This window comes from Ascaphus truei, chromosome 4 (genome assembly GCF_040206685.1).
Source record: "Ascaphus truei isolate aAscTru1 chromosome 4, aAscTru1.hap1, whole genome shotgun sequence".
NCBI lineage: Eukaryota > Metazoa > Chordata > Amphibia > Anura > Ascaphidae > Ascaphus > Ascaphus truei.
Window position 1 is genome coordinate 415,703,348 of NC_134486.1, and position 24,314 is coordinate 415,727,661.

Below are 24,314 nucleotides of genomic sequence, written 5' to 3' on the forward strand. Positions count from 1 at the left end.
GGGTATACTGAGTGTGAGGGAGGGTGCTTGGGGTATACTGAGTGTGAGGGAGGGTGCTTGGTGTATACTGAGTGTGAGCGAGGGTGCTTGGTATATACTGAGTGTAAGGGAGGGTGCTTGGTGTATACGGAGTGTGAGGGAGGGTGCTTGGTGTATACTGAGTGTGAGGGAGGGAGATTGGGGTATACGGATTGTGAGCGAGGGTGCTTGGTGTATACTGAGTGTGAGGGAGGGTGCTTGGCATATACTGATTGTGAGGGAGGGTGCTTGGCGTATACTGAGTGTGAGGGGGGGTGCTTGGCGTATACTGAGTGAGAGAGGGAGCTTGGCGTGTAGTGAGTGAGGGTGCTTGGCGTATACTGAGTGTGAGAGAGTCCCACAGGTAAGGAGGGGCAGTGAGGGGAAAAGGTTTAACGTGAGAGAGAGCAATAGAGGTGAAAGGAGAGTTGACCGCTCTGGGTAGAGTGCAGGAGACGATCGGGGGCGTAGCCATGTTTGGTAACCAGGTGAGATAGAGAAATTGCAAAAGCGCTCCAGTGCCAGGAAAGACAAAATGTGGTATAGCCAAAACCACTTCATCCAAAGGTAATAGTAATGAGTAATGATATTGATGGTAATATATAATGACCAAATGGGTACTATCCTCCTGAAGACAGGTGGTAGGTGGTGCAAGCCCACCCACAATCAGTCTCATTGGCAGGTTCCCCTGAATAAGCAAGTACTCACATATCCTTGGAGTGGTTGACAGGCTGCGCTGCTTCCAATGATGATATAACCAGAAGTAAAACGATGAACGGAGCGCACAAGCCAAATGGAGCAGGAAGGACCCAGAGTCAGAAATCACATTAAAGTGCCCTTTTATTCGTTTTTGACTCTGGGTCCTTCCTGCTCCATTTGGCTTGTGCGCTCTGTTCATCGTTTTACTTCTGGTAACCAGGTGAGCATGTTTCCTCTCTGTATGTTGTCACGGTAGCTTATGACAAGATATAATGAACACCAAATATCTGGGTTGAACTGAACTAAAACAGTGGGGTTTTTGGAGGGTGGGGTGGGGGGTTTGGGGGCAAGGGGGTGGGTTTGGGGGCGAGGGGGGGGGGTTTGTTGCTATGAGGAGGATTTAGTTTAAGGAAGCCACATTGCGTTGGCGAGTATTTGATTAGATGCTTCTCTTTGTTAGCAAAGTGGCAGTTCCCAGAGTTCCCTTGGGCGTGTTCTATGCATCTGCTATTTTGCTCACGCTGTCATCTCTCCCTCAGAGCTTGAACGGCGTGTGGCTGGACAAGGAAAGGCTCGACCCCGGCAAGGCCCATGTGCTAAGCGCAGGAAGCTGTATCCAGCTGGGGGTACCGCTGCCCGACACTGAGCAAGCAGAGTTAGAGTACAAGCTGCTGCAGGAAGATCGTGAGCGAGTCCGCCCGTTCCTGAGCCGGCCGCTGTCGGGGAAAACCAAAGGACCCCGGACCAAGTGGAAATTGAACTCCGAGGACTCCGAGGCGTCTGGGACAGAGGGCCCTTCCAACTCCTCCAAAGCAAAAGTCCACCGTGTCGCAAGGGACTGCGAAGAGCCTACTAAATCCTCACACAGGACAGACCAGGCCTGGGAAGGGTCTATCTTTGCAACGTACCGGAGGCAAAAACGACAGGTTGTAGATGCATTGTGAATGTGAGAGAAGAGTCAAATGTGACACTTGGGCCGCGTGCGTGTGACACTGGGTGTGTGATAGTCCTGCCAATAGTAATGTAGAAGGGGACAATGTTAAGTCTGAGTCGGCAGAGGGCCACCCAGGGTGATATCACAGAGACACATTCGGAGACTGGTCAGCAGGTATAAGGTATGGGGTTGAAAAGTACATTACATCAGCATAGATGGGAGTGCTTGGCCACAGTGGTTGGTAGGAACTGCGGGTGTGGGACAGTAGCCATGAGTCCAAGCTATTGAAATGCTTTATTAAGAGGTGACTTCCAAGGTTTGACTTACAGGTGAAGAGAGAGGATGATTGTGGTATACGGATTGTGAGCGAGGGTGCTTGGGGTATACTGAGTGTGAGGGAGGGTGCTTGGGGTATACTGAGTGTGAGTGAGAGAGCTTGATGTATACTGAGTGAGGAAGGGAGCTTGGCATGTACTGAGTGTGAGGGAGGGTGCTTGGCGTATACTGAGTGAGCGAGGGTGCTTGGGGTATACTGAGTGAGGGAAGGTGCTTGGGGTTTACTGTGTGAGGGAGGGTGCTTGGGGTATACTGAGTGTGAGGGAGGGTGCTTGGGGTATACTGAGTGTGAGTGAGAGAGCTTGATGTATACTGAGTGAGGAAGGGAGCTTGGCATGTACTGAGTGTGAGGGAGGGTGCTTGGCATATACTGAGTGAGCGAGGGTGCTTGGGGTATACTGAGTGAGGGAAGGTGCTTGGGGTATACTGTGTGAGGGAGGGTGCTTGGGGTATACTGAGTGTGAGGGAGGGTGCTTGGGGTAAACTGAGTGTGAGGGAGGGTGCTTGGTGTATACTGAGTGTGAGCGAGGGTGCTTGGTATATACTGAGTGTAAGGGAGGGTGCTTGGTGTATACGGAGTGTGAGGGAGGGTGCTTGGCGTATACTGAGTGTGAGGGAGGGAGATTGGGGTATACGGATTGTGAGCGAGGGTGCTTGGTGTATACTGAGTGTGAGGGAGGGTGCTTGGCATATACTGATTGTGAGGGAGGGTGCTTGGCGTATACTGAGTGTGAGGGGGGGTGCTTGGCGTATACTGAGTGTGAGAGAGGGAGCTTGGCGTATACTGAGTGGGAGGGTGCTCAGTGTATACTGAGTGTGAGAGACGGTGCTTGGCGTGTAGTGAGTGAGGGTGCTTGGCGTATACTGAGTGTGAGAGAGTCCCACAGGTAAGGAGGGGCAGTGAGGGGAAAAGGTTTAACGTGAGAGAGAGCAGTAGAGGTGAAAGGAGAGTTGACCGCTCTGGGTAGAGTGCAGGAGACGATCGGGGGCGTAGCCATGTTTGGTAACCAGGTGAGATAGAGAAATTGCAAAAGCGCTCCAGTGCCAGGAAAGACAAAATGTGGTATAGCCAAAACCACTTCATCCAAAGGTAATAGTAATGAGTAATGATATTGATGGTAATATATAATGACCAAATGGGTACTATCCTCCTGAAGACAGGTGGTAGGTGGTGCAAGCCCACCCACAATCAGTCTCATTGGCAGGTTCCCCTGAATAAGCAAGTACTCAAATATCCTTGGAGTGGTTGACAGGCTGCGCTGCTTCCAATGATGATATAACCAGAAGTAAAACGATGAACGGAGCGCACAAGCCAAATGGAGCAGGAAGGACCCAGAGTCAGAAATCACATTAAAGTGCCCTTTTATTCGTTTTTGACTCTGGGTCCTTCCTGCTCCATTTGGCTTGTGCGCTCTGTTCATCGTTTTACTTCTGGTAACCAGGTGAGCATGTTTCCTCTCTGTATGTTGTCACGGTAGCTTATGACAAGATATAATGAACACTAAATATATGGGTTGAACTGAACTAAAACAGTGGGGTTTTTGGGGGGTGGGGGAGGGGGGGTTTGGGGGCAAGGGGGGGGGGTTTGGGGGCGGGGGGGGGTTTGGGGGCGAGGGGGGGGGGTGTTGCTATGAGGAGGATTTAGTTTAAGGAAGCCACATTGCGTTGGCGAGTATTTGATTAGATGCTTCTCTTTGTTAGCAAAGTGGCAGTTCCCAGAGTTCCCTTGGGCGTGTTCTATGCATCTGCTATTTTGCTCACGCTGTCATCTCTCCCTCAGAGCTTGAACGGCGTGTGGCTGGACAAGGAAAGGCTCGACCCCGGCAAGGCCCATGTGCTAAGCGCAGGAAGCTGTATCCAGCTGGGGGTACCACTGCCCGACACTGAGCAAGCAGAGTTAGAGTACGAGCTGCTGCAGGAAGATCGTGAGCGAGTCCGCCCGTTCCTGAGCCGGCCGCTGTCGGGGAAAACCAAAGGACCCCGGACCAAGTGGAAATTGAACTCCGAGGACTCCGAGGCGTCTGGGACAGAGGGCCCTTCCAACTCCTCCAAAGCAAAAGACCACCGTGTCGCAAGGGACTGCGAAGAGCCTACTAAATCCTCACACAGGACAGACCAGGCCTGGGAAGGGTCTATCTTTGCAACGTACCGGAGGCAAAAACGACAGGTTGTAGATGCATTGTGAATGTGAGAGAAGAGTCAAATGTGACACTTGGGCCGCGTGCGTGTGACACTGGGTGTGTGATAGTCCTGCCAATAGTAATGTAGAAGGGGACAATGTTAAGTCTGAGTCGGCAGAGGGCCACCCAGGGTGATATCACAGAGACACATTCGGAGACTGGTCAGCAGGTATAAGGTATGGGGTTGAAAAGTACATTACATCAGCATAGATGGGAGTGCTTGGCCACAGTGGTTGGTAGGAACTGCGAGTGTGGGACAGTAGCCATGAGTCCAAGCTATTGAAATGCTTTATTAAGAGGTGACTTCCAAGGTTTGACTTACAGGTGAAGAGAGAGGATGATTGTGGTATACGGATTGTGAGCGAGGGTGCTTGGGGTATACTGAGTGTGAGGGAGGGTGCTTGGGGTATACTGAGTGTGAGTGAGAGAGCTTGATGTATACTGAGTGAGGAAGGGAGCTTGGCATGTACTGAGTGTGAGGGAGGGTGCTTGGCGTATACTGAGTGAGCGAGGGTGCTTGGGGTATACTGAGTGAGGGAAGGTGCTTGGGGTATACTGTGTGAGGGAGGGTGCTTGGGGTATACTGAGTGTGAGGGAGGGTGCTTGGGGTAAACTGAGTGTGAGGGAGGGTGCTTGGTGTATACTGAGTGTGAGCGAGGGTGCTTGGTATATACTGAGTGTAAGGGAGGGTGCTTGGTGTATACGGAGTGTGAGGGAGGGTGCTTGGCGTATACTGAGTGTGAGGGAGGGAGATTGGGGTATACGGATTGTGAGCGAGGGTGCTTGGTGTATACTGAGTGTGAGGGAGGGTGCTTGGCATATACTGATTGTGAGGGAGGGTGCTTGGCGTATACTGAGTGTAAGGGGGGGTGCTTGGCGTATACTGAGTGTGAGAGAGGGAGCTTGACGTATACTGAGTGGGAGGGTGCTCAGTGTATACTGAGTGTGAGAGACGGTGCTTGGCGTGTAGTGAGTGAGGGTGCTTGGCGTATACTGAGTGTGAGAGAGTCCCACAGGTAAGGAGGGGCAGTGAGGGGAAAAGGTTTAACGTGAGAGAGAGCAGTAGAGGTGAAAGGAGAGTTGACCGCTCTGGGTAGAGTGCAGGAGACGATCGGGGGCGTAGCCATGTTTGGTAACCAGGTGAGATAGAGAAATTGCAAAAGCGCTCCAGTGCCAGGAAAGACAAAATGTGGTATAGCCAAAACCACTTCATCCAAAGGTAATAGTAATGAGTAATGATATTGATGGTAATATATAATGACCAAATGGGTACTATCCTCCTGAAGACAGGTGGTAGGTGGTGCAAGCCCACCCACAATCGGTCTCATTGGCAGGTTCCCCTGAATAAGCAAGTACTCACATATCCTTGGAGTGGTTGACAGGCTGCGCTGCTTCCAATGATGATATAACCAGGAGTAAAACGATGAACGGAGCGCACAAGCCAAATGGAGCAGGAAGGACCCAGAGTCAGAAATCACATTAAAGTGCCCTTTTATTCGTTTTTGACTCTGGGTCCTTCCTGCTCCATTTGGCTTGTGCGCTCTGTTCATCGTTTTACTTCTGGTAACCAGGTGAGCATGTTTCCTCTCTGTATGTTGTCACGGTAGCTTATGACAAGATATAATGAACACCAAATATCTGGGTTGAACTGAACTAAAACAGTGGGGTTTTTGGGGGGTGTGGGGGGGGGGGGGGTTTGGGGGCAAGGGGAGGGGGTTTGTTGCTATGAGGAGGATTTAGTTTAAGGAAGCCACATTGCGTTGGCGAGTATTTGATTAGATGCTTCTCTTTGTTAGCAAAGTGTCAGTTCCCAGAGTTCCCCTGGGGCGTGTTCTATGCATCTGCTATTTTGCTCACTCTGTCATCTCTCCCTCAGAGCTTGAACGGCGTGTGGCTGGACAAGGAAAGGCTCGACCCCGGCAAGGCCCATGTGCTAAGCGCAGGAAGCTGTATCCAGCTGGGGGTACCGCTGCCCGACACTGAGCAAGCAGAGTTAGAGTACGAGCTGCTGCAGGAAGATCGTGAGCGAGTCCACCCGTTCCTGAGCCGGCCGCTGTCGGGGAAAACCAAAGGACCCCGGACCAAGTTGAAATTGAACTCCGAGGACTCCGAGGCGTCTGGGACAGAGGGCCCTTCCAACTCCTCCAAAGCAAAAGTCCACTGTGTCGCAAGGGACTGCGAAGAGCCTACTAAATCCTCACACAGGACAGACCAGGCCTGGGAAGGGTCTATCTTTGCAACGTTCCGGAGGCAAAAACGACAGGTTGTAGATGCATTGTGAATGTGAGAGAAGAGTCAAATGTGACACTTGGGCCGCGTGCGTGTGACACTGGGTGTGTGATAGTCCTGCCAATAGTAATGTAGAAGGGGACAATGTTAAGTCTGAGTCGGCAGAGGGCCACCCAGGGTGATATCACAGAGACACATTCGGAGACTGGTCTGTACAGCAGGTATAAGGTACTGCTGCGGCAGACTTTATTCTAACAAATCACCGGTTTGTCCCTGGCTGGTTCCTGGAATGCGACACTGTTCACCCGGAGCATGCCGCGTTCCAAGCCACGGGTCATGCCCGGCTGACGCGCGGCTGATGTGTTAATTGATAATAGTTCAGGATTTAATAGGCTGCAATGCTTCGCGTGTCCGCCAGATGGCATAAATTCATGAATTGTAATGCAGTATATATATATATACTGTACAGTATATATATATACTGTATAACAACAACCCCTATAACCCCTAACATACAGTACTGTACACATACAGTACTGTATATGCACATCAATGATACTATGGGCTGGCGGGGGCGAGATGTGTTTGCAGCAGAGAGAGAGATCCGCTGCTCTCTGCGCAAACATCGGCACATTAAAAATTATTTAAAATACATTTTTATTCATAGTGTAGATGTGCAGGGGGTCTCGGGAGCTGAACCGCGTTGGTTTCAGGTCCGAGGACCCCCTGCTTCCCGAGATACAGCCCCCTTTATGAGGTGCCGGTATCCCTCTGCATTTAAAGGTCCCGATAACGTGACCGCGGCCTGTAAACCAAGCAGAGGGATACCGGCACCCCCTAAAGGGGCCTGTATCTCAGGAAGCAGGGGGTCCCCGGACCTAAAACCAAAACGTTTCTGCTCCGTAGACCCTCTGCACATGTACAGTATAAATAAAACACATATATAAATAAACACTCGTTCCTTACCTTAGCGGCTATGTGCTATGGTAACGAAGCAGCATTTCTGTATTTTAATAATATTGTACAGTGAGCTGGGGGTTCCCTGAGCCAGAAATCAATGCTCAGGGGGCCCCCTGCTCCTTCACAATATTATTGAAAAAAAAAAGAAATGCTGCTTCATTACCATAGCTGATAGCCGCTAAGGCAATGAAGGGTTAAGGTAGAATAGCATGTTTATTAGGGACATTTGATTTGCCCCCAATAAACATTGCAATAAACAACATACAGTACACCCCTTGTGTATTTAAAATACATAAACAATAAATACATTACATACATATTTTTAATGTGTGTGTTAAACCTCCCTGCCTTGACTGTAATCTATGTAAAAAAAACCCTCCCCCTATTGTGTGTGTTAAACCTCCCTGCCTTGACTGTAATCTATGTAAAAAACCCTCCCCCTATTGTGTCTGCTAAGCTTCCCTGCTTTGACTAATCTGTGTAAGCCCCCCTCCCCCTATTGTGTCGGTTAAATCTCCCTGCCTGTGTTTCTGTGAGTGCAGTGTACTGTATGTAAATGTGGGGAGGGGGATCCCGTGTAAATAACCACACCCAAATCCACTACCCACCTGCCCATGGTCCCTCCGCTGCTGCAAAACAGACAAAAATTAAAACATCCAAAGTAATGTCCCCTAACCCCTTAATCACCATAGCGGTTATTAACCGCTACAGTCACTAAGGGGTTAACCCACCCTCACCCACCACTCGGGATGCCTACATACCCTCCCACACTAACCCCCCCCCCCGTGAGGCCTAACCACCCTCACCCAGTACCCACAAGGGAGGCCTACCCACATACCGTTGGGGAAACACCCCCCCCCCACCCCCAGTACCCACAATAAAAACAATACAGTGACCCACAATAAACATCATTCTATTTATTAAATACATTACCCACCCCCTGTGCCCCCCAATAAATACCAGATTTATACTTTTACATACAGGGTTCATAACGCAGCCCCACACGAGTCCCCGGTGGGCTGGCGGGGCACTTGGACAGACCAACAGGGTATCAGCAGCCCTTTTTAAACAGGTTCTGGAGGCCTGCTGGTGGGTCCCGCCAGCACCATGGCCCCCAGGTGGTCTCATTGGGTCACCGTGGGCCACAATTGGGTCCCCACGGTAGGCCCGCGGATGTCTGGGAGCCCCGGGTCAGACCCACAGGTGTCTGCGGGGCCTCGGGTGGTTCCCACGGGGGTCTGGGGAACTCACGAGTGCTCACTACGGGTCCGCGGTGCCCCCACAGAAGTGGGACCACACATCATCATCCCCGCACCTACGGGTCGGCGGTGCCCCCACAGAAGTGGGACCACACAGCTTCATCCCCGCAGACTACGGGTCGGCGGTGCCCCCACAGATGTGAGGCCACCGCTTTATCCCCGCATGTGTCACCCGTGGAACCGCCAGCCTGATACCTGTGGGATACCCGAGGAAACGACAGGTGGTCTCCAGAGGTCCCACGCAGAACCACGGAACAAACCCTGAATGTAAAAAAAATAAACCTGGCCTATACATTCAATACATACACCCCCCCCCCCAACACCTACAGTACAATAATGTGCAAAATAACTATTATCCAGATATGGATAATAGATTAATTGCCCATTATTAAAAACATTAACTAGCATATTCAAATAAATAAAGTACTACTGACCTCATCAATACGAAGTGTCCGTCGCCAGCAACATCCTTGTCTTGCCCACAAAATACATAGCAAATACAAAGCCAATACATTGCAAGTACATTCAGATATCAATTAACCCCTTAAACACCTTATCAGATAATAACCGCAAAGGTAATTAAGGGGTTAAGCCACACTGGCCCGATACCCACCCTTCACCCATGAATTTGTACAGTGGCTTCATCATGCAGCTATATATACAGTATATATATATATATATATACAGAGATATATATATATATATATACAGTATATACACACACATGATGAACCAATATACAAATAAATGTAGAAGGGTTATCAAAACCATACTGTCCTACAAATAACACTTCTCCATACAGACACACTACATTACAATGAATTTCCTTTAATAATCCTAACTGATCTTACAATCTAAATCATCAAATGCCAATGAAAAACCTCACATTCCAATCAATACATTGCATTTACATTGTATAAATGATGCATAAAATCTATGCACCATATACATTCTGCAAATGAATGTTAACAATATCATTGCAAGCAAAATACAAATACCTTCCAAACAAGTAAACTATTTTAACCAATCAAGTAAACAAAAATCAATTAGCAATCATTATTTACATCCCTAAACAATTGACAGTCCATCCCGAACAATGAAACAATTAACTAATTCACGCCTGGAGCAGAACAATTTAGCATGTGAAAAAAAATATAAGTACCAACCAGAATACAAACTTTAAAACCAAGGCTATCCCTGAAAACAAGCACACAATACAATACCAAGGATTACATCTATCTAATTTTAAAATACTTTAAACACACAATAAAGCATAGCAGCATAGACAAATTAATTTAAAACACATCAAATCAAGCTTTTAAAACAACATAATTTCTTACCCTGTATGTATATATCTCTCTAGACATATATACATACATACATACAGTGGCAAGAAATGAGATACCACAAAAAAAAAAATACACATGTTAAAAAAGCTTTTAAAAAAATTAACAAGTTAAATAAAATACATTTCTTTAGTTCACTTACAATTACTTTGCCCCACCGACTCCCGTTGCGCAGCTTACTCACGAACCAATCCACCAGGCACAGGAACCCATAAAATAATAAACCATAAAAAAATAAACATTAAACTAAAAATCCAAATCAATCCACAGGTCTTCTATTTGTAATCCATCTTCATCTGTATTCTTCTTTCTTCTATCTTCTTCCGGGCGGGGTCTTCTTCCCGCCTTCGGCCATGCCCTTGTCTTCTTTCTTCTCCGGAGGTCCTTCCTCCGCGGCGTCTGGCTTCAAAATGAGACGACATAGGCTTTTAAAGGCCTATGACGTCACATTTTCGTCATATGGTTCCCACGGCCCTGATTGGGCCGTGAAAACCATGTGTTTTGGCCGATAAAAATAAAAATGATGACGTCACTTAAAGGCAATGAAAGCACAGCCAATCAGAATGGCTTTGCTTCAATTGCTTTTAAGATGACGTCATTAAAAGACACATGGCTGTCCACACATGGTACGGTAGCCAATCAGAGCGTGGGAACTCCATCCCTACTCTGATTGGCTCTAGTATACCATGTGACAGAGGCTTGGGGGAGAAAGGATGTGACGTCAATGAAAACCTGGATGGGTCTCATGACACATTAAAGTGCCCTTTTATTCGTTATTGACTCTGGGTCCTTCCTGCTCCATTTGGCTTGTGTGCTCCGTTCATCGTTTAACTTCTGGTAACCAGGTGAGCATGTTTCCTCTAAGTATGTGATATCTGAAAGAAGGGGGCATGTAGGCGGATGCTCACAGAGGTATGCAAGGGAGACTGGTTATGGTGAAATTAAATAAGGCTTTTATTGTGCCTGTTTCCTTAACATCAGGAAACCATCCAAACAAGGGGTAAACAAAGCTTCTATTCACTTGGGAGTATTTCTAGGGAAATACTATGCAGTCCACAACTCCCTTTAGATAAGCATGTCTCCCAGCCCCAAACATATATCATGAAATGAGCAGATATAAAAAGTCTTATAAATGAAAGTCTTATCTGTTCCTTGTGGTTTGGAGGGAAAATCTTCTCTGTTCCTGGTTGCTACCTTTTCTTCAGGGTTTGTCAGCATTCAGGTTTAGAAGTTTCCCCTGTGTCTTGCAAGCAGCCTCTTCTGGTAGACTCAAGACGTCTGTCCCCATGTCAGTCTCACAAGTTGTGAGAGTAAGGGACAATTTCACTTCCTGTCTCAAGGGCAGGCTTTTCTAAGCAACCTAATCAGGCAGGTGGCATTTGTTAATTGACTACCAGCAGTTAACCACCACACTGCTGGATTAGAGGCATATTTCCTGAACAGGGATAACTCCCCTGTTACAGGGCAGACCCAGTAATTGAGCCTCACACACAGGTTGTCCATCACAGCTCTGTGACAAACATACCTTCTCTCTGCTAACTCTGCATGGAAATAAATCCCATGGCTTAGTCTCCAGCTGCACCATAGGTTTGGAGTAAGTATGCACGTCCGCAGTAACCACTGCTTTCTTGGGTGGCCATTGTTTGATAGGAATGTTATCGCTGGGGGCGAGTTTTCCTGCTCAGTGACCAGTGATTGTCCCCCCGCAGGAGGAGCAGGAGAAGGTGCGAGCGCAGAAGGAGGGTCAAAATCACATGAATGACTTGCTGAAGAACGAGCTGCAATGCACCACCTGCTCAGAACATTTAATCGAGGTAACACCGGAGACCAACATTCTCCCGCACCGTCCTCTCAGCGGTCAAGGGGGATGTATAGTTTTCTGTGTGTGAATCCCATTACCATGGCGTTCTTTACTGAGACACAAAGGAGCGATTAGCCCATTCTTCCTGCCCAGCATACCTGGTACAGACCACTTGGTCCTGTGGCATATTATTTCTTTATATCCCAAGGGCATAGAGACCCCGAGAAGCCATGTCGCATCCAGCGCCACAGGAGAAGATGTCATCTATGACGGGTTCCCTTCCATAGCAGGCAAAGTAGTGCACAGCTAGGAGTGGCGAATGACCCATCTAGTGCATCCTACCACAAAATGGCACGGTAACTTAGGGACAGAAGGCATCTGTGAGTCAGTCCCATCCTATCCGCGTAACGATATCCAGCGTGGGCCTTCCCTCTGCTGCAGCACTGCCGTGATGTCTTGTGCAGGCCGCTTCCTAGTTCAGAGGTTCATGTTTCTGTTCCTACATCTATATGCACCTGTACTGTGCCAGCCACATATGCAGAGATATTATAGGTGGCAATACAGGAAAAGAATGTGGCACAAGTATTTTTTTAATCGCTTTGGAAAGACTGACTGGTTTGGAAAGGAGACGACCTTATCTTATACTATATTAGTGAAAGCACTGTATGCCTGCCTGCCTGCATGCATGCATGCCAGCCTGCCTGCCTGCTGGATGTCCGGTGTCCCTAGGGGAAATCTCATTGGTCCCTTGGGCCGCCCCCGCACACCTCTCATTGGCCTGAGGCGGAGTGACGGCCCAAAGGACACACAGGGACACAAACACACACACAGGGACACAAACACACACACAGGGACACACACTCACACACACTCACACACTCACACACACACAGGGACACACACACACACACACAGTAGGGGGGGGGGGGTGTACATTAGCAGCATTGTATAACCCGGGGGGGGGGGGGGCTCACATACCCGCCGGAGCCTCCGCCTCTTCCTCCCCGAAATCAGCCTCCACACCCGCGCGCACGTCCTCCTCTCCCCGTGTCTCCCGCGCTTTCAAATACCCCCCCCCCCCCCCGGCGCCGCTACAGTGAGCGGAGGAGCGAGTGCCCGGGACACAGCGGGGGAGCGGCCACAACAAGCTGCCTCCCGCCTCAGTTCCACGTGGGAGCGGCCGGACGGGTGAGGGAGCGGCCTTCACCCACCCCTCACCCCCCTTCAAATCACCTCCCCTCCACCCCCCCCCCCCCCCGGCGCCGCTACAGTCAGCGGAGCGAGCGAGCGCCCGGGACACAGCGGGGGAGCGGCCACAACAAGCTGCCTCCCGCCTCAGATCCACATGGGAGCGGCCGGACGGGTGAGGGAGCTGCCGGACGGGTGAGTGAGCGGCCGGACGGGTGAGGGAGCGGCCTTCACCTCCCTTCACCTCCCCTCACCCCCCTTCACCTCACCTCCCCTCACCCACCCCTCACCTCCCCTCACTCCACTTCCCTTCCACCTCCCTCCACCCCCCCTTCACCTCCCCTCCACCCCCCCTTCACCTCCACCCCCCTTCACCTCCCCTTCACCCCCCCCACCTCCCCTTCACCCCCCACCTCCCCTTCACCCCCCCCACCCCCCCTTCACCTCCCCTCCACCCCCCCTTCACCTCCCCTCCACCCCCCCTTCACCCCCCCTTCACCCCCCCTTCACCTCCACTCCCCTCACCTCCCCTCCACCCCCCCCTTCACCTCCCCTCCACCCCCACCCTTCACCTCCCCTCCACCCCCACCTTCACCCCCCTTCACCTTCCCTTCACTCCCCCCTTACAACCTCCCACCACCTCCTCACCACCTCCACCCCCCTTCCCACCTCCCCCACCCCCCTTCCCAACTCCCCACCACCTCCCCCCCCTTCCCCCCACCCCCCCCTTCCCACCACCTCCCCCCCACCCCCTCCCCTTCCCACCACCTCCCCCCCACCTCCCCTTCCCCCCCACCCCCCTCCTTCCCACCACCTCCCCCCCACCCCCCCCCTTCCCACCACCTCCCCCCCACCCCGCCCCCTTCCCTGAGGCGGAGTCACGGGCCAAAGGACACACAGGGACACAGACACACACACACACACGTAGACACACACACACACACGTAGACACACACACACACACAGACGTAGACACACACACACACACGTATACACACACACACGTATACACAAACACACACACGTAGACACAAACACACACACGTAGACACACACACACGTATACACACACACACACACACACGTACACACACACACGTAAACACATGCACGTACACACACACACGTAAACACACGCACGTAGACACACACACACGTACACGTAGACACACACACACGTAGACACACACACATATGTACACGTAGACACGTACACACACACACACCCACACGTACACGTACACACACACACACACATGTACACGTAGACACGTACACATGTACACGTATACTCACACACATGTACACGTACACACACACATGGAGACATACACACACACACATGGAGACATACACACACACACATGGAGACATACACACACACACATGTACACATACACACACACGTATACACTCACACACGTATACACACAGGTATACATACACATAATGTATACACACACACACATGTATACACACACATGTATACACACACATGTATACACACACACACATGTATACACACACACACATGTATACACACACACATGTATACACACACACACACGTGTATACACACACACACGTGTATACACACACACACACACGTGTATACACACACACATGTGTACACACACACACATGTGTACACACACACATGTGTATACACACACATGTATATACACACACATGTATATACACACACACACATGTATACACACATACACATGTATACACACACACATGTATACACACACACACACACTTATACACACACACACATACAATGTATACACACAAACATGTATACACACACACAAACATGTATACACACACACGTATACACACACACAATATATACATACACACAATGTATACACACACATGTGTATACACACACGTGTATACACACACACACATGTGTATACACACACACGTGTATACACACACACACGTGTATACACACACGTGTATACACACACACACACACGTGTATACACACACACACGTGTATACACACACATGTGTATACACACACATACGTGTATACACACACACGTGTATACACACACACGTACACATACACACACACACATGTATACACACACACACATACAATGTATACACACAAACATGTATACACACACACACCCCAGCACCACCACATCAGCACACCGGTATCCCATGCCCCCCCAGCACACTGGCATTCTCGCCTCCCCACCATTCCCAGCCCCCATCAACACCATCAGCACCCACACATCGCCACCTTTGCACCTCCCCCATCGGCACACCCACATCCGCACCCCCACATCAGCACCAAACCCTCCCAAATCAGCACACCAATACAATCACCATCAGTACAGCCACAGCAGCACTACCACCGCACATGGGCCGCGTGGACCACTCCCCACCCAAATGCCACACCCACACCACAAACATCCCGGGCAACGCCGGGGCTCTCAGCTAGTTGTTTATAAACAAGACCATCAGATTTATGCCCATCCTCTCTTGTACCAGGAAGGGCACAGGATAAGGGAGGGCAGTAACACGCGCCCCCTCTCCCCCTTACCTTGTCTCCGGCTTCAAATGACGCCACGGGGTCATGTGATGCCGCGTTGCCCGGAGACAAGGTAAGGGAACTTGGACACCTCGCGCAAACGTCGGCATTTAATTTGATATGCTTTGGGGAAGAGTGCCGGGCCTCCACCCTCCCCCCCAGAAAATCTTGCACGCCCCCCCGTTTGTGCACCGCTGGTCTAGTGATATCACAAAGCTGGAGGAGATTGGCGGCCATGTTAAATTTGGTGATGGGCTCAGTTTTTAGGAACAAATTCCATCATTTTAAGTTCAGATAACGGGGAAATACTAGAGAGATGAATACGGACGTCCCGCCTTTGAAGAATAAGTGTGCCGGGCGTACATGTAATGAGCGGCTTTGCTAATCTCTCCCTCTCCCTCTCTCTCTCTCTCCCTCTCTCTCTCCTTCTCTCTCTCTCTCTCCTTCTCCTGCTTCTCCTCCTTCTCCTTCTTCTCCTTCCCCTCCCTCTCTGCTTGGCGTATACTGAGTGTGAGAGAGTCCAACAGGTAAGTAGGGGCAGTGAGGGAAAAAGGTTTAAGGTGAGAGAGAGCAGTAGAGGTGAAAGGAGAGTAGACCGCTCTGGGTAGAGTGCAGGAGACGATCGGGGGCGTAGCCATGTTTGGTAACCAGGCGAGCATGTTTCCTCTCTGTATGTGATATCTGAAAGAAGGCGGCAGACCCAGTAATGGAGCCTCACACACAGGTTGTCCATCACAGCTTTGTGACAAACATACCTTCTCTCTGCTAACTCTGCATGGAGATAAATCCCATGGCTTAGTCTCCAGCTGCACCATAGGTTTGGAGTAAGTATGCACGTCCGCAGTAACCACTGCTTTCTTGGGTGGCCATTGTTTGATAGGAATGTTATCGCTGGGGGCGAGTTTTCCTGCTCAGTGACCAGTGATTGTCCCCCCGCAGGAGGAGCAGGAGAAGGTGCGAGCGCAGAAGGAGGAGGTTCTAAATCACATGAATGACGTGCTGGACAACGAGCTGAAATGCGCCATCTGCTCAGAACATTTCATCGAGGTAACACCGGAGACCAACGTTCTCCCGCACGTCCTCTCGGCGGTCACGTGGGATGTATAGTTTTCTGTGTATGAATCCCATTACCATGGCGTTCTTTACTGAGACACAAAGGAGCGATTTGCCCATTCTTCCTGCCCAGCGTACCTGGTACAGACCACTTGGTCCTGTGGCATATTATTTCTTTATATCCCAAGGGCATAGAGACCCCGAGAAGCCACGTCGCATCCAGCGCCAAAGGAGATGTCATCTGTGACGGGTTCCCTTCCATAGCAGGCAAAGTAGTGCACAGCTAGGAGAGGCGAATGACCCATCTAGTGCCTCCTTCCACAAAATGGCACGGTAACTTAGGGACAGAAGGCAGCTGTGAGTCAGTCCCATCCTATCCGCGTAACGATATCCAGCGTGGGCCTTCCCTCTGCGGCAGCACTGCCGTGATGTCTTGTGCAGGCCGCTTCCTAGTTCAGAGGTTCATGTTTCCTTTCCTACATCTATATGCACCTGTACTGCGCCAGCCACATATGCAGAGATATTATAGGTGGCAATACAGGAAAAGAATGTGGCGCAAGTATTTCTTTAATCGCTTTGGAAAGACTGACTGGTTTGGAAAGGAGACGACCTTATTGTTTATAAACAAGACCATCAGATTTATGCCCATCCTCTCTTGTACCAGGAAGGGCACAGGATAAGGGAGGGCAGTAACACGCGCCCCCCTTACCTTGTCTCCGGCTTCAAATGACGCCACGGGGTCATGTGATGCCGCGTAGCCCGGAGACAAGGTAAGGGAACTTGGACACCTCGCGCAGACGTCGGCGACGTCGGCATTTAATTTGATATGCTTTGGGGAAGAGTGCCAGGCCTCCACTCTCCCCCCCAGAAAATCTTGCATGCCCCCCGTTTGTGCACCGCTGGTCTAGTGATATCACAAAGCTGGAGGAAATTGGCGGCCATGATAAATTTGGTGATGGGCTCAGTTTTTAGGAACAAATTCCATCATTTTAAGTTCAGATAACGGGGAAATACCAGAGAGATGAATACGGACGCCCCGCCTTTGAAGAATAAGTGTGCCGGGCGTACATGTAATGAGCGGCTTTGCTAATCTCTCCCTCTCTCTCTCCTCTCTCTCTCTCTCCTTCTCCTGCTTCTTCTCCTTCTCCTCCTTCTACTTCTTCTCCTTCTCCTCCCTCTCTGCTTGGCGTATACTGAGTGTGAGAGAGTCCCACAGGTAAGGAGGGGCAGTGAGGGGAAAAGGTTTAAAGTGAGAGAGAGCAGTAGAGGTGAAAGGAGAGTTGACCGCTCTGGGTAGAGTGCAGGAGACGATCGGGGGCGTAGCCATGTTTGGTAACCAGGTGAGATAGAGAAATTGCAAAAGCGCTCCAGTGCCAGGAAAGACAAAATGTGGTATAGCCAAAACCACTTCATCCAAAGGTAATAGTAATGAGTAATGATATTGATGGTAATATATAATGACCAAATGGGTACTATCCTCCTGAAGACAGGTGGTAGGTGGTGCAAGCCCACCCACAATCAGTCTCATTGGCAGGTTCCCCTGAATAAGCAAGTACTCACATATCCTTGGAGTGGTTGACAGGCTGCGCTGCTTCCAATGATGATATAACCAGAAGTAAAACGATGAACAGAGCGCACAAGCCAAATTGAGCAGGAAGGACCCAGAGTCAGAAATCACATTAAAGTGCCCTTTTATTCGTTTTTGACTCTGGGTCCTTCCTGCTCCATTTGGCTTGTGCGCTCTGTTCATCGTTTTACTTCTGGTAACCAGGTGAGCATGTTTCCTCTCTGTATGTGATATCTGAAAGATGGGGGCAGACCCAGTAATTGAGCCTCACACACAGGTTGTCCATCACAGCTCTGTGACAAACATACCTTCTCTCTGCTAAGGGCTGGGACCTGCTGCGCCCGGCGGCGCGGGCGGCCGCACAAGCGTTTCCCACCAGCAGGGGAATCCTCCCGAGCCGATCCTAGTCCCCCCTCGCTGTACAGCTCACCACACGCTGTGACGCGTCAGTCGACGGGATTCAAGAGAATTGTAATCCCAAGCGGCGATGCGTCACGTGTTGTGGCTGTGAGCCAATGAGGAGGGGAGGCTTCGGGGAGCAGGGGGAGGAGAGTGTGGGGGGAAAGCAGCGATTTTAAATAAACTCTGCAGCACCAAGGAAGTCCCCCCTGCTCCCTCCCACAGACTCTCTCCTCTTGGGGGGGGGGGTCTTCCTTCCGATTCCCCCCTGCTCCGATCCCCTGGGCTCCGATTCACCCCCCCTCACCCCACATGTGTATTTGTGAGTGCGTGAGTGCCTGTCTGTGTGTGTGAGCGGCTGAGGGGCTGAACAGTTGAGGGTCTGAGGGGCGGTCCCGCTCCCTCACGTCATGGCCGCGCCCCCTGACCCGTTTGGCCACGCTCCCCCCCCCCCCCCCGCTCGCAAAAATGATCCCTTTGGACCGGAAAAAAGCCCCAAGTGTCTCTCCACGCGCCGCCTGTCTGCAGTGTGGGCGAGTGGTCTGACGCAGCGGGGCCTTAGCCTAACTCTGCATGGAGATAAATCCCATGGCTTAGTCTCCAGCTGCACCATAGGTTTGGAGTAAGTATGCACGTCCGCAGTAACCACTGCTTTCTTGGGTGGCCATTGTTTGATAGGAATGTTATCGCTGGGGGCGAGTTTTCCTGCTCAGTGACCAGTGATTGTCCCCCCGCAGGAGGAGCAGGAGAAGGTGCGAGCGCAGAAGGAGGAGGTTCTAAATCACATGAATGACGTGCTGGACAACGAGTTGAAATGCACCATCTGCTCAGAACATTTAATCGAGGTAACACCGGAGACCAACGTTCTCCCGCACCGTCCTTTCAGCGGTCACGTGGGGTGTATAGTTTTCTGTGTCTGAATCCCATTACCATGGCGACACTGACCATTACTGAGACACAAAGGAACGATTTGCCCATTCTTCCTGCCCAGCGTACCTGGTACAGACCACTTGGTCCTGTGGCATATTATTTCTTTATATCCCAAGAGCATAGAGACCCAGAGAAGCCACGTCGCATCCAGCGCCACAGGAGAAGATGTCATCTGTGATGGGTTCCCTTCCATAGCAGGGAAAGTAGTGCACAGCTAGGAGTGGCGAATGACCCATCTAGTGCCTCCTACCACAAAATGGCACGGTAACTTAGGGACAGAAGGCACCTGTGAGTCAGTCCCATCCTATCCGCGTAACGATATCCAGCGTGGGCCTTCCCTCTGCGGCAGCACTGCCGTGATGTCTTGTGCAGGCCGCTTCCTAGTTCAGAGGTTCATGTTTCCTTTCCTACATCTATATGCACCTGTACTGCGCCAGCCACATATGCAGAGATATTATAGGTGGCAATACAGGAAAAGAATGTGGCACAAGTATTTCTTTAATCGCTTTGGAAAGACTGACTGGTTTGGAAAGGAGACGACATTATTGTTTATAAATAAGACCATCAGATTTATGCCCATCCTCTCTTGTACCAGGAAGGGCACAGGATAAGGGAGGGCAGTAACACGCGCCCCCTCTCCCCCTTACCTTGTCGCCGGCTTCAAATGACGCCACAGGGTCATGTGATGTCGCGTCGCCCGGAGACAAGGTAAGGGAACTTGGACACCTCGCGTAGACGCCGGCATTTAATTTGATATGCTTTGGGGAAGAGTGCCGGGCCTCCACCCTCACCCCAGAAAATCTTGCACGCCCCCCCGTTTGTGCACCGCTGGTCTAGTGATATCACAAAGCTGGAGGAGATTGGCGACCATGATAAATTTGGTGATGGGCTCAGTTTTTAGGAACAAATTCCATCATTTTAAGTTCAGATAACGGGGAAATACTAGAGAGATGAATACGGACGCCCCGCCTTTGAAGAATAAGTGTGCCGGGCGCACATGTATTGAGCGGCTTTGCTAATCTCTCCCTCTCTCTCTCTCCTTCTCTCTCCCTCCTCTCTCTCCTTCTCTCTCTCTCTCTCCTTCTCCTGCTTCTTCTCCTCCTTCTCCTTCTTCTCCTTCTCCTCCCTCTCTGCTTGGCGTATACTGAGTGTGAGTGTCATGGAACAAGGATCACATTTCTGCCCGACCCCCCTTCTGCTTGTCAGCTCCTTAAGTTCAGCTGCAGGCATTTGTTCCACATACACACACTGTGCCTGTGTGATGTATCAATATGTTGCCCTTTCTGCCTGTGAGCAGGCAGCCAGTGAGTTGCTATAGCAACCTCTGAGCTACTTCTCAGTATGGTCTAGTCTGCCCCCCCTCCCGTTTGTTCTAAGATAGTCTGTCCCAAGACTATTCCCTTTACCCACACTGCCCCTCACTTCCTTTTCCACCATGACCTCTGGATGAGTGAGCACTCTGCTGTAAACTCCTGTACTGGTAGGATTATCTTTTTCACCTGCCTTTAACTACCAAGCACCCACAGAGAGACATTATCCCAACACCTACATCTCTACACAAGTACCTGTTTTTTACCTACTTTCCACAAATAAAGTAAAGAAAAGAAACACACTTGTGCTTGGAAAAGAGGGCCGAGTTGACACTATCTGGGCTAAATTATCCTACATATGACCCTGGCTTTCAGAATAGTGAAAAAGATACCGTGTGCCTTACAGACACTTACAGGAGCTGCTACTCCAGACTCCATGATAACACAGAGCAGTCTCTGCAGACAAAAAAGCACCAAGCAGCTTACACTGCACAAGCAGCCTTTCAGACAGGGCAGCAAGCTTTAACCAGCAAACAACCTTGCACACGAGGCAGCAGCTTTGCAGACAAACAGTGCTCCTTACACAAACCCTAATTGCCTTTCTCTGTCTGAGTTCACCCCCTGCACAGCTACATAGTGAGGAGCCACCATCTCACCTACCCCTGCGCACGTCCCCACGGCTAGCGCCATCAAGGGCCACGCTACCGGACACCCGCCAGGACACGGGTCAGAGCCAACGGACACCTGTGAGTACAGCTACCCCTACGCTGCACGCTGCAGGACACCGCTCGGCATCATCTGAGGCAGACGCCCACCGCTGACACAGGTAAAAGACCGCACGCCACACGCACTGGCTAAAGGCCTACACACACCTACAGCATGGCAGAACTCAGAGCCTCACCAGACATCACGCAGGAGAGTGACCACTCAGACACAGTGACCGCTGCGCAACTGCAACAGGCGCAGGCAGACCCAAGGCCCAAACGAACAGTCACACCGACACAAAAGGCCCGTGAAAAATACGAGACTGACATTGAAGCGCACCGCGCTAAATTAGAGTTGGCCTGGAACACTACCATACTTGGGATACGCAATGTCGCCGCCGCTGGCAATTCTGTACAACAGCTCGAGCAGGCAATAACTCAATTAAAGATAGACCACTTATGCTACCAAGGGCTATCAGAGGCATACATCACTTACCTGGCCAGGGCTAATACCGGCGAAAGCCTGCATGAAAGGGACTTACAGCACAATATTGACTTGACACGTGACAGCCGCGTGCGAACCGCCATCGCAGACGCCCAAAGCGAGAGAAAAGAGCTCCTCCTGGAGACCGCATCGCAGCGCTCAAACACATCCAGGCACTCATCAAGGTCAGCAAGATCAGCGCAATCTAACGCGTCCAGCGCAAGCACAAACGCTACCAAGGCACGAGCCACCGCAGAGGCCGCACGTGCCAGGGCCGAATATAGTCGCAGAGAGGCTGCCATAAGAGCAGGAAGAGCGCGCATAGAAGAGGAGGAACAGACAGCCGCCGCCGCTGCTGCCGCCACTGCTGCCGCTAATGCCGCCACTGCTACTGCCGCAGCCGCTACGCGTAGGAAAGCCGAATTTGATGCGGAACTAGAGGCGCTTAATCAAGAGAAGGAAGCCGCCGCCATAGCCCAAGCTGAAGTCGTAGAAGCAGCCGCGCAACAGGACGGCGGGGAGCAACCGTACAGACGGATAGCCTCAGAGGATCCAGCCCAACGCACTGAAGACTACGTAAGGAGCCTCTTCAGTGTAAACATCAGCGCACCATCTCAACACGGAGGGAGTGACTCTACAGACACCGAAGACTTGCTAGGTCCACGAGGAGAAGACACTGCTCCGTCAATGGTACATGCTGCCTGGGAGAGCCACAGCCGCAACAGTGATCCACACGCCAGCGCGCACACGGGTGCACTACAACGGGCTCGCCATCCAGGTACACCCACACGGGAAAAAACAGCCCCTCACACAGACCAGCAGTCATCACGCGTCCACGCCAAGGAAGAGGCGACCGCACGGACCCTCCCAGCAACTACCTCAGAACGGGACAAACACGCCGATGCATCAGGCCTGACAGACATAGCCAAGTACATGATCCGGCGTGACCTGGTGCAAGCAGGACTCATCAGCTTCGACGACCGTCCTGAGAACTACCGGACGTGGAAGTTCACATTCAAAGACGCAATCAACAGTTTGGACTTCTCAGCAAGGGAAGAGCTCAACCTGCTATTCAAGTTCCTGGGGAACGAATCCAGGGAGCACGCGAAGAGACTTCGGGCGGCAAACGCGCAATAACCCCAAGTAGGACTTGACCTAGTGTGGGAAAGGCTAGAAGAGTCCTACGGCAGCCCCGAAGCAGTCGAGGATTCGCTCTTCAAAAGAGTCGACAACTTCCCCAAGATCACAACTAAAGACTACTCGAAGTTACGAGAGCTCGGGGACCTGCTGCAAGAACTGGAGTTCGCAAGGAAAGACCATTCCTTAACAGGTCTCAACGTCCTAGACTCAGCTCGGGGAGTGAGACCAATCCTGGAGAAGCTACCCTTCAACCTCCAAGAAAGGTGGATTTCACAAGGTTCCAAATACAAAAGGGAGAAGCAAGTCGTCTACCCCCCATTCTCATTCTTCTTGAGCTTCATCCGCGAAGCGGCAAGGACAAGGAACGATCCCAGTTTCATCTTGGGTGCGCAAACCACATACAGTGCAAGCAGCCTGAGGAACGAGAGACCAGTGACGAGATATGGTAACATCCAAACACCCATCTCGGTCCGCAGGACGGACGTGCTTCCCACGACCCAAACTACTCCCTATCAGTCGGTCACTGGAGCCAAGGAACCAAGGGACCCAAACAGGGAATGTCCCATACACAAGAAGCCACACCCACTCAACAAGTGCTTTGGGTTCAGGATGAAGTCCCCAGAGGAACGCAAGATGTTACTTTGAGAATTCAGAGTTTGCTTCAGGTGCTGCGGTTCCACTACTCACCTAGCCAGGGACTGTAAAGAAGAGATCAAAAGCACAGTGAGCGAAAGTGACAAGCACGTGACATCGTTACACCCAGAGGCGCTGACACTCCACCAACTCAACAACCCATCCTCCGTAGCGGAGCATGGCGGGGAGAAAGAAGGAGAGTTAATATCCGTCACATCTCAGCGCACTGAGGTTTGCGGAAAAGAAGGTGACAAAATGTCCTGCTCCAAAATATGCCTTGTCGCAGTGCACCCCCAGGGACAACCTGAGAAGGCTATTCGGATGTATGCAATCCTCGACAACCAAAGCAACCGATCATTGGCGAAGACGGAGTTCTTCAACTTGTTCAACTTACAAGACAATGCCTCACCCTACACCCTCAGAACCTGTGCAGGGTCAACTGAGTCAACAGGGAGAAGAGCAAGCGGTTACGTCATATGTTCAGTGGATAACAGAGTGAAAATAGCTCTCCCCACACTCATCGAGTGCAACCACATGGCCACTAACAGGGACGAGATTCCCACACCAGACGTGGCACGCCATTACCC

The 24,314-nt window shown here is 51.0% G+C and overlaps 1 protein-coding gene across 1 annotated transcript in view; it reads left to right on the forward strand.

The window, feature by feature from the left end:
• The window catches only part of RNF8 (ring finger protein 8), a 77,431-nt gene that overhangs the window by 27,718 nt on the left and 25,399 nt on the right, over positions 1-24,314 (forward strand). The window contains exons 4-9 of the mRNA XM_075595110.1: positions 1,257-1,643; positions 3,768-4,154; positions 6,044-6,430; positions 11,671-11,775; positions 16,447-16,554; positions 19,264-19,371. Of these exons, the coding sequence (XP_075451225.1) occupies positions 1,257-1,643; positions 3,768-4,154; positions 6,044-6,430; positions 11,671-11,775; positions 16,447-16,554; positions 19,264-19,371 (1,482 nt within the window). The remainder of the gene's footprint in view (positions 1-1,256; positions 1,644-3,767; positions 4,155-6,043; positions 6,431-11,670; positions 11,776-16,446; positions 16,555-19,263; positions 19,372-24,314) is intronic.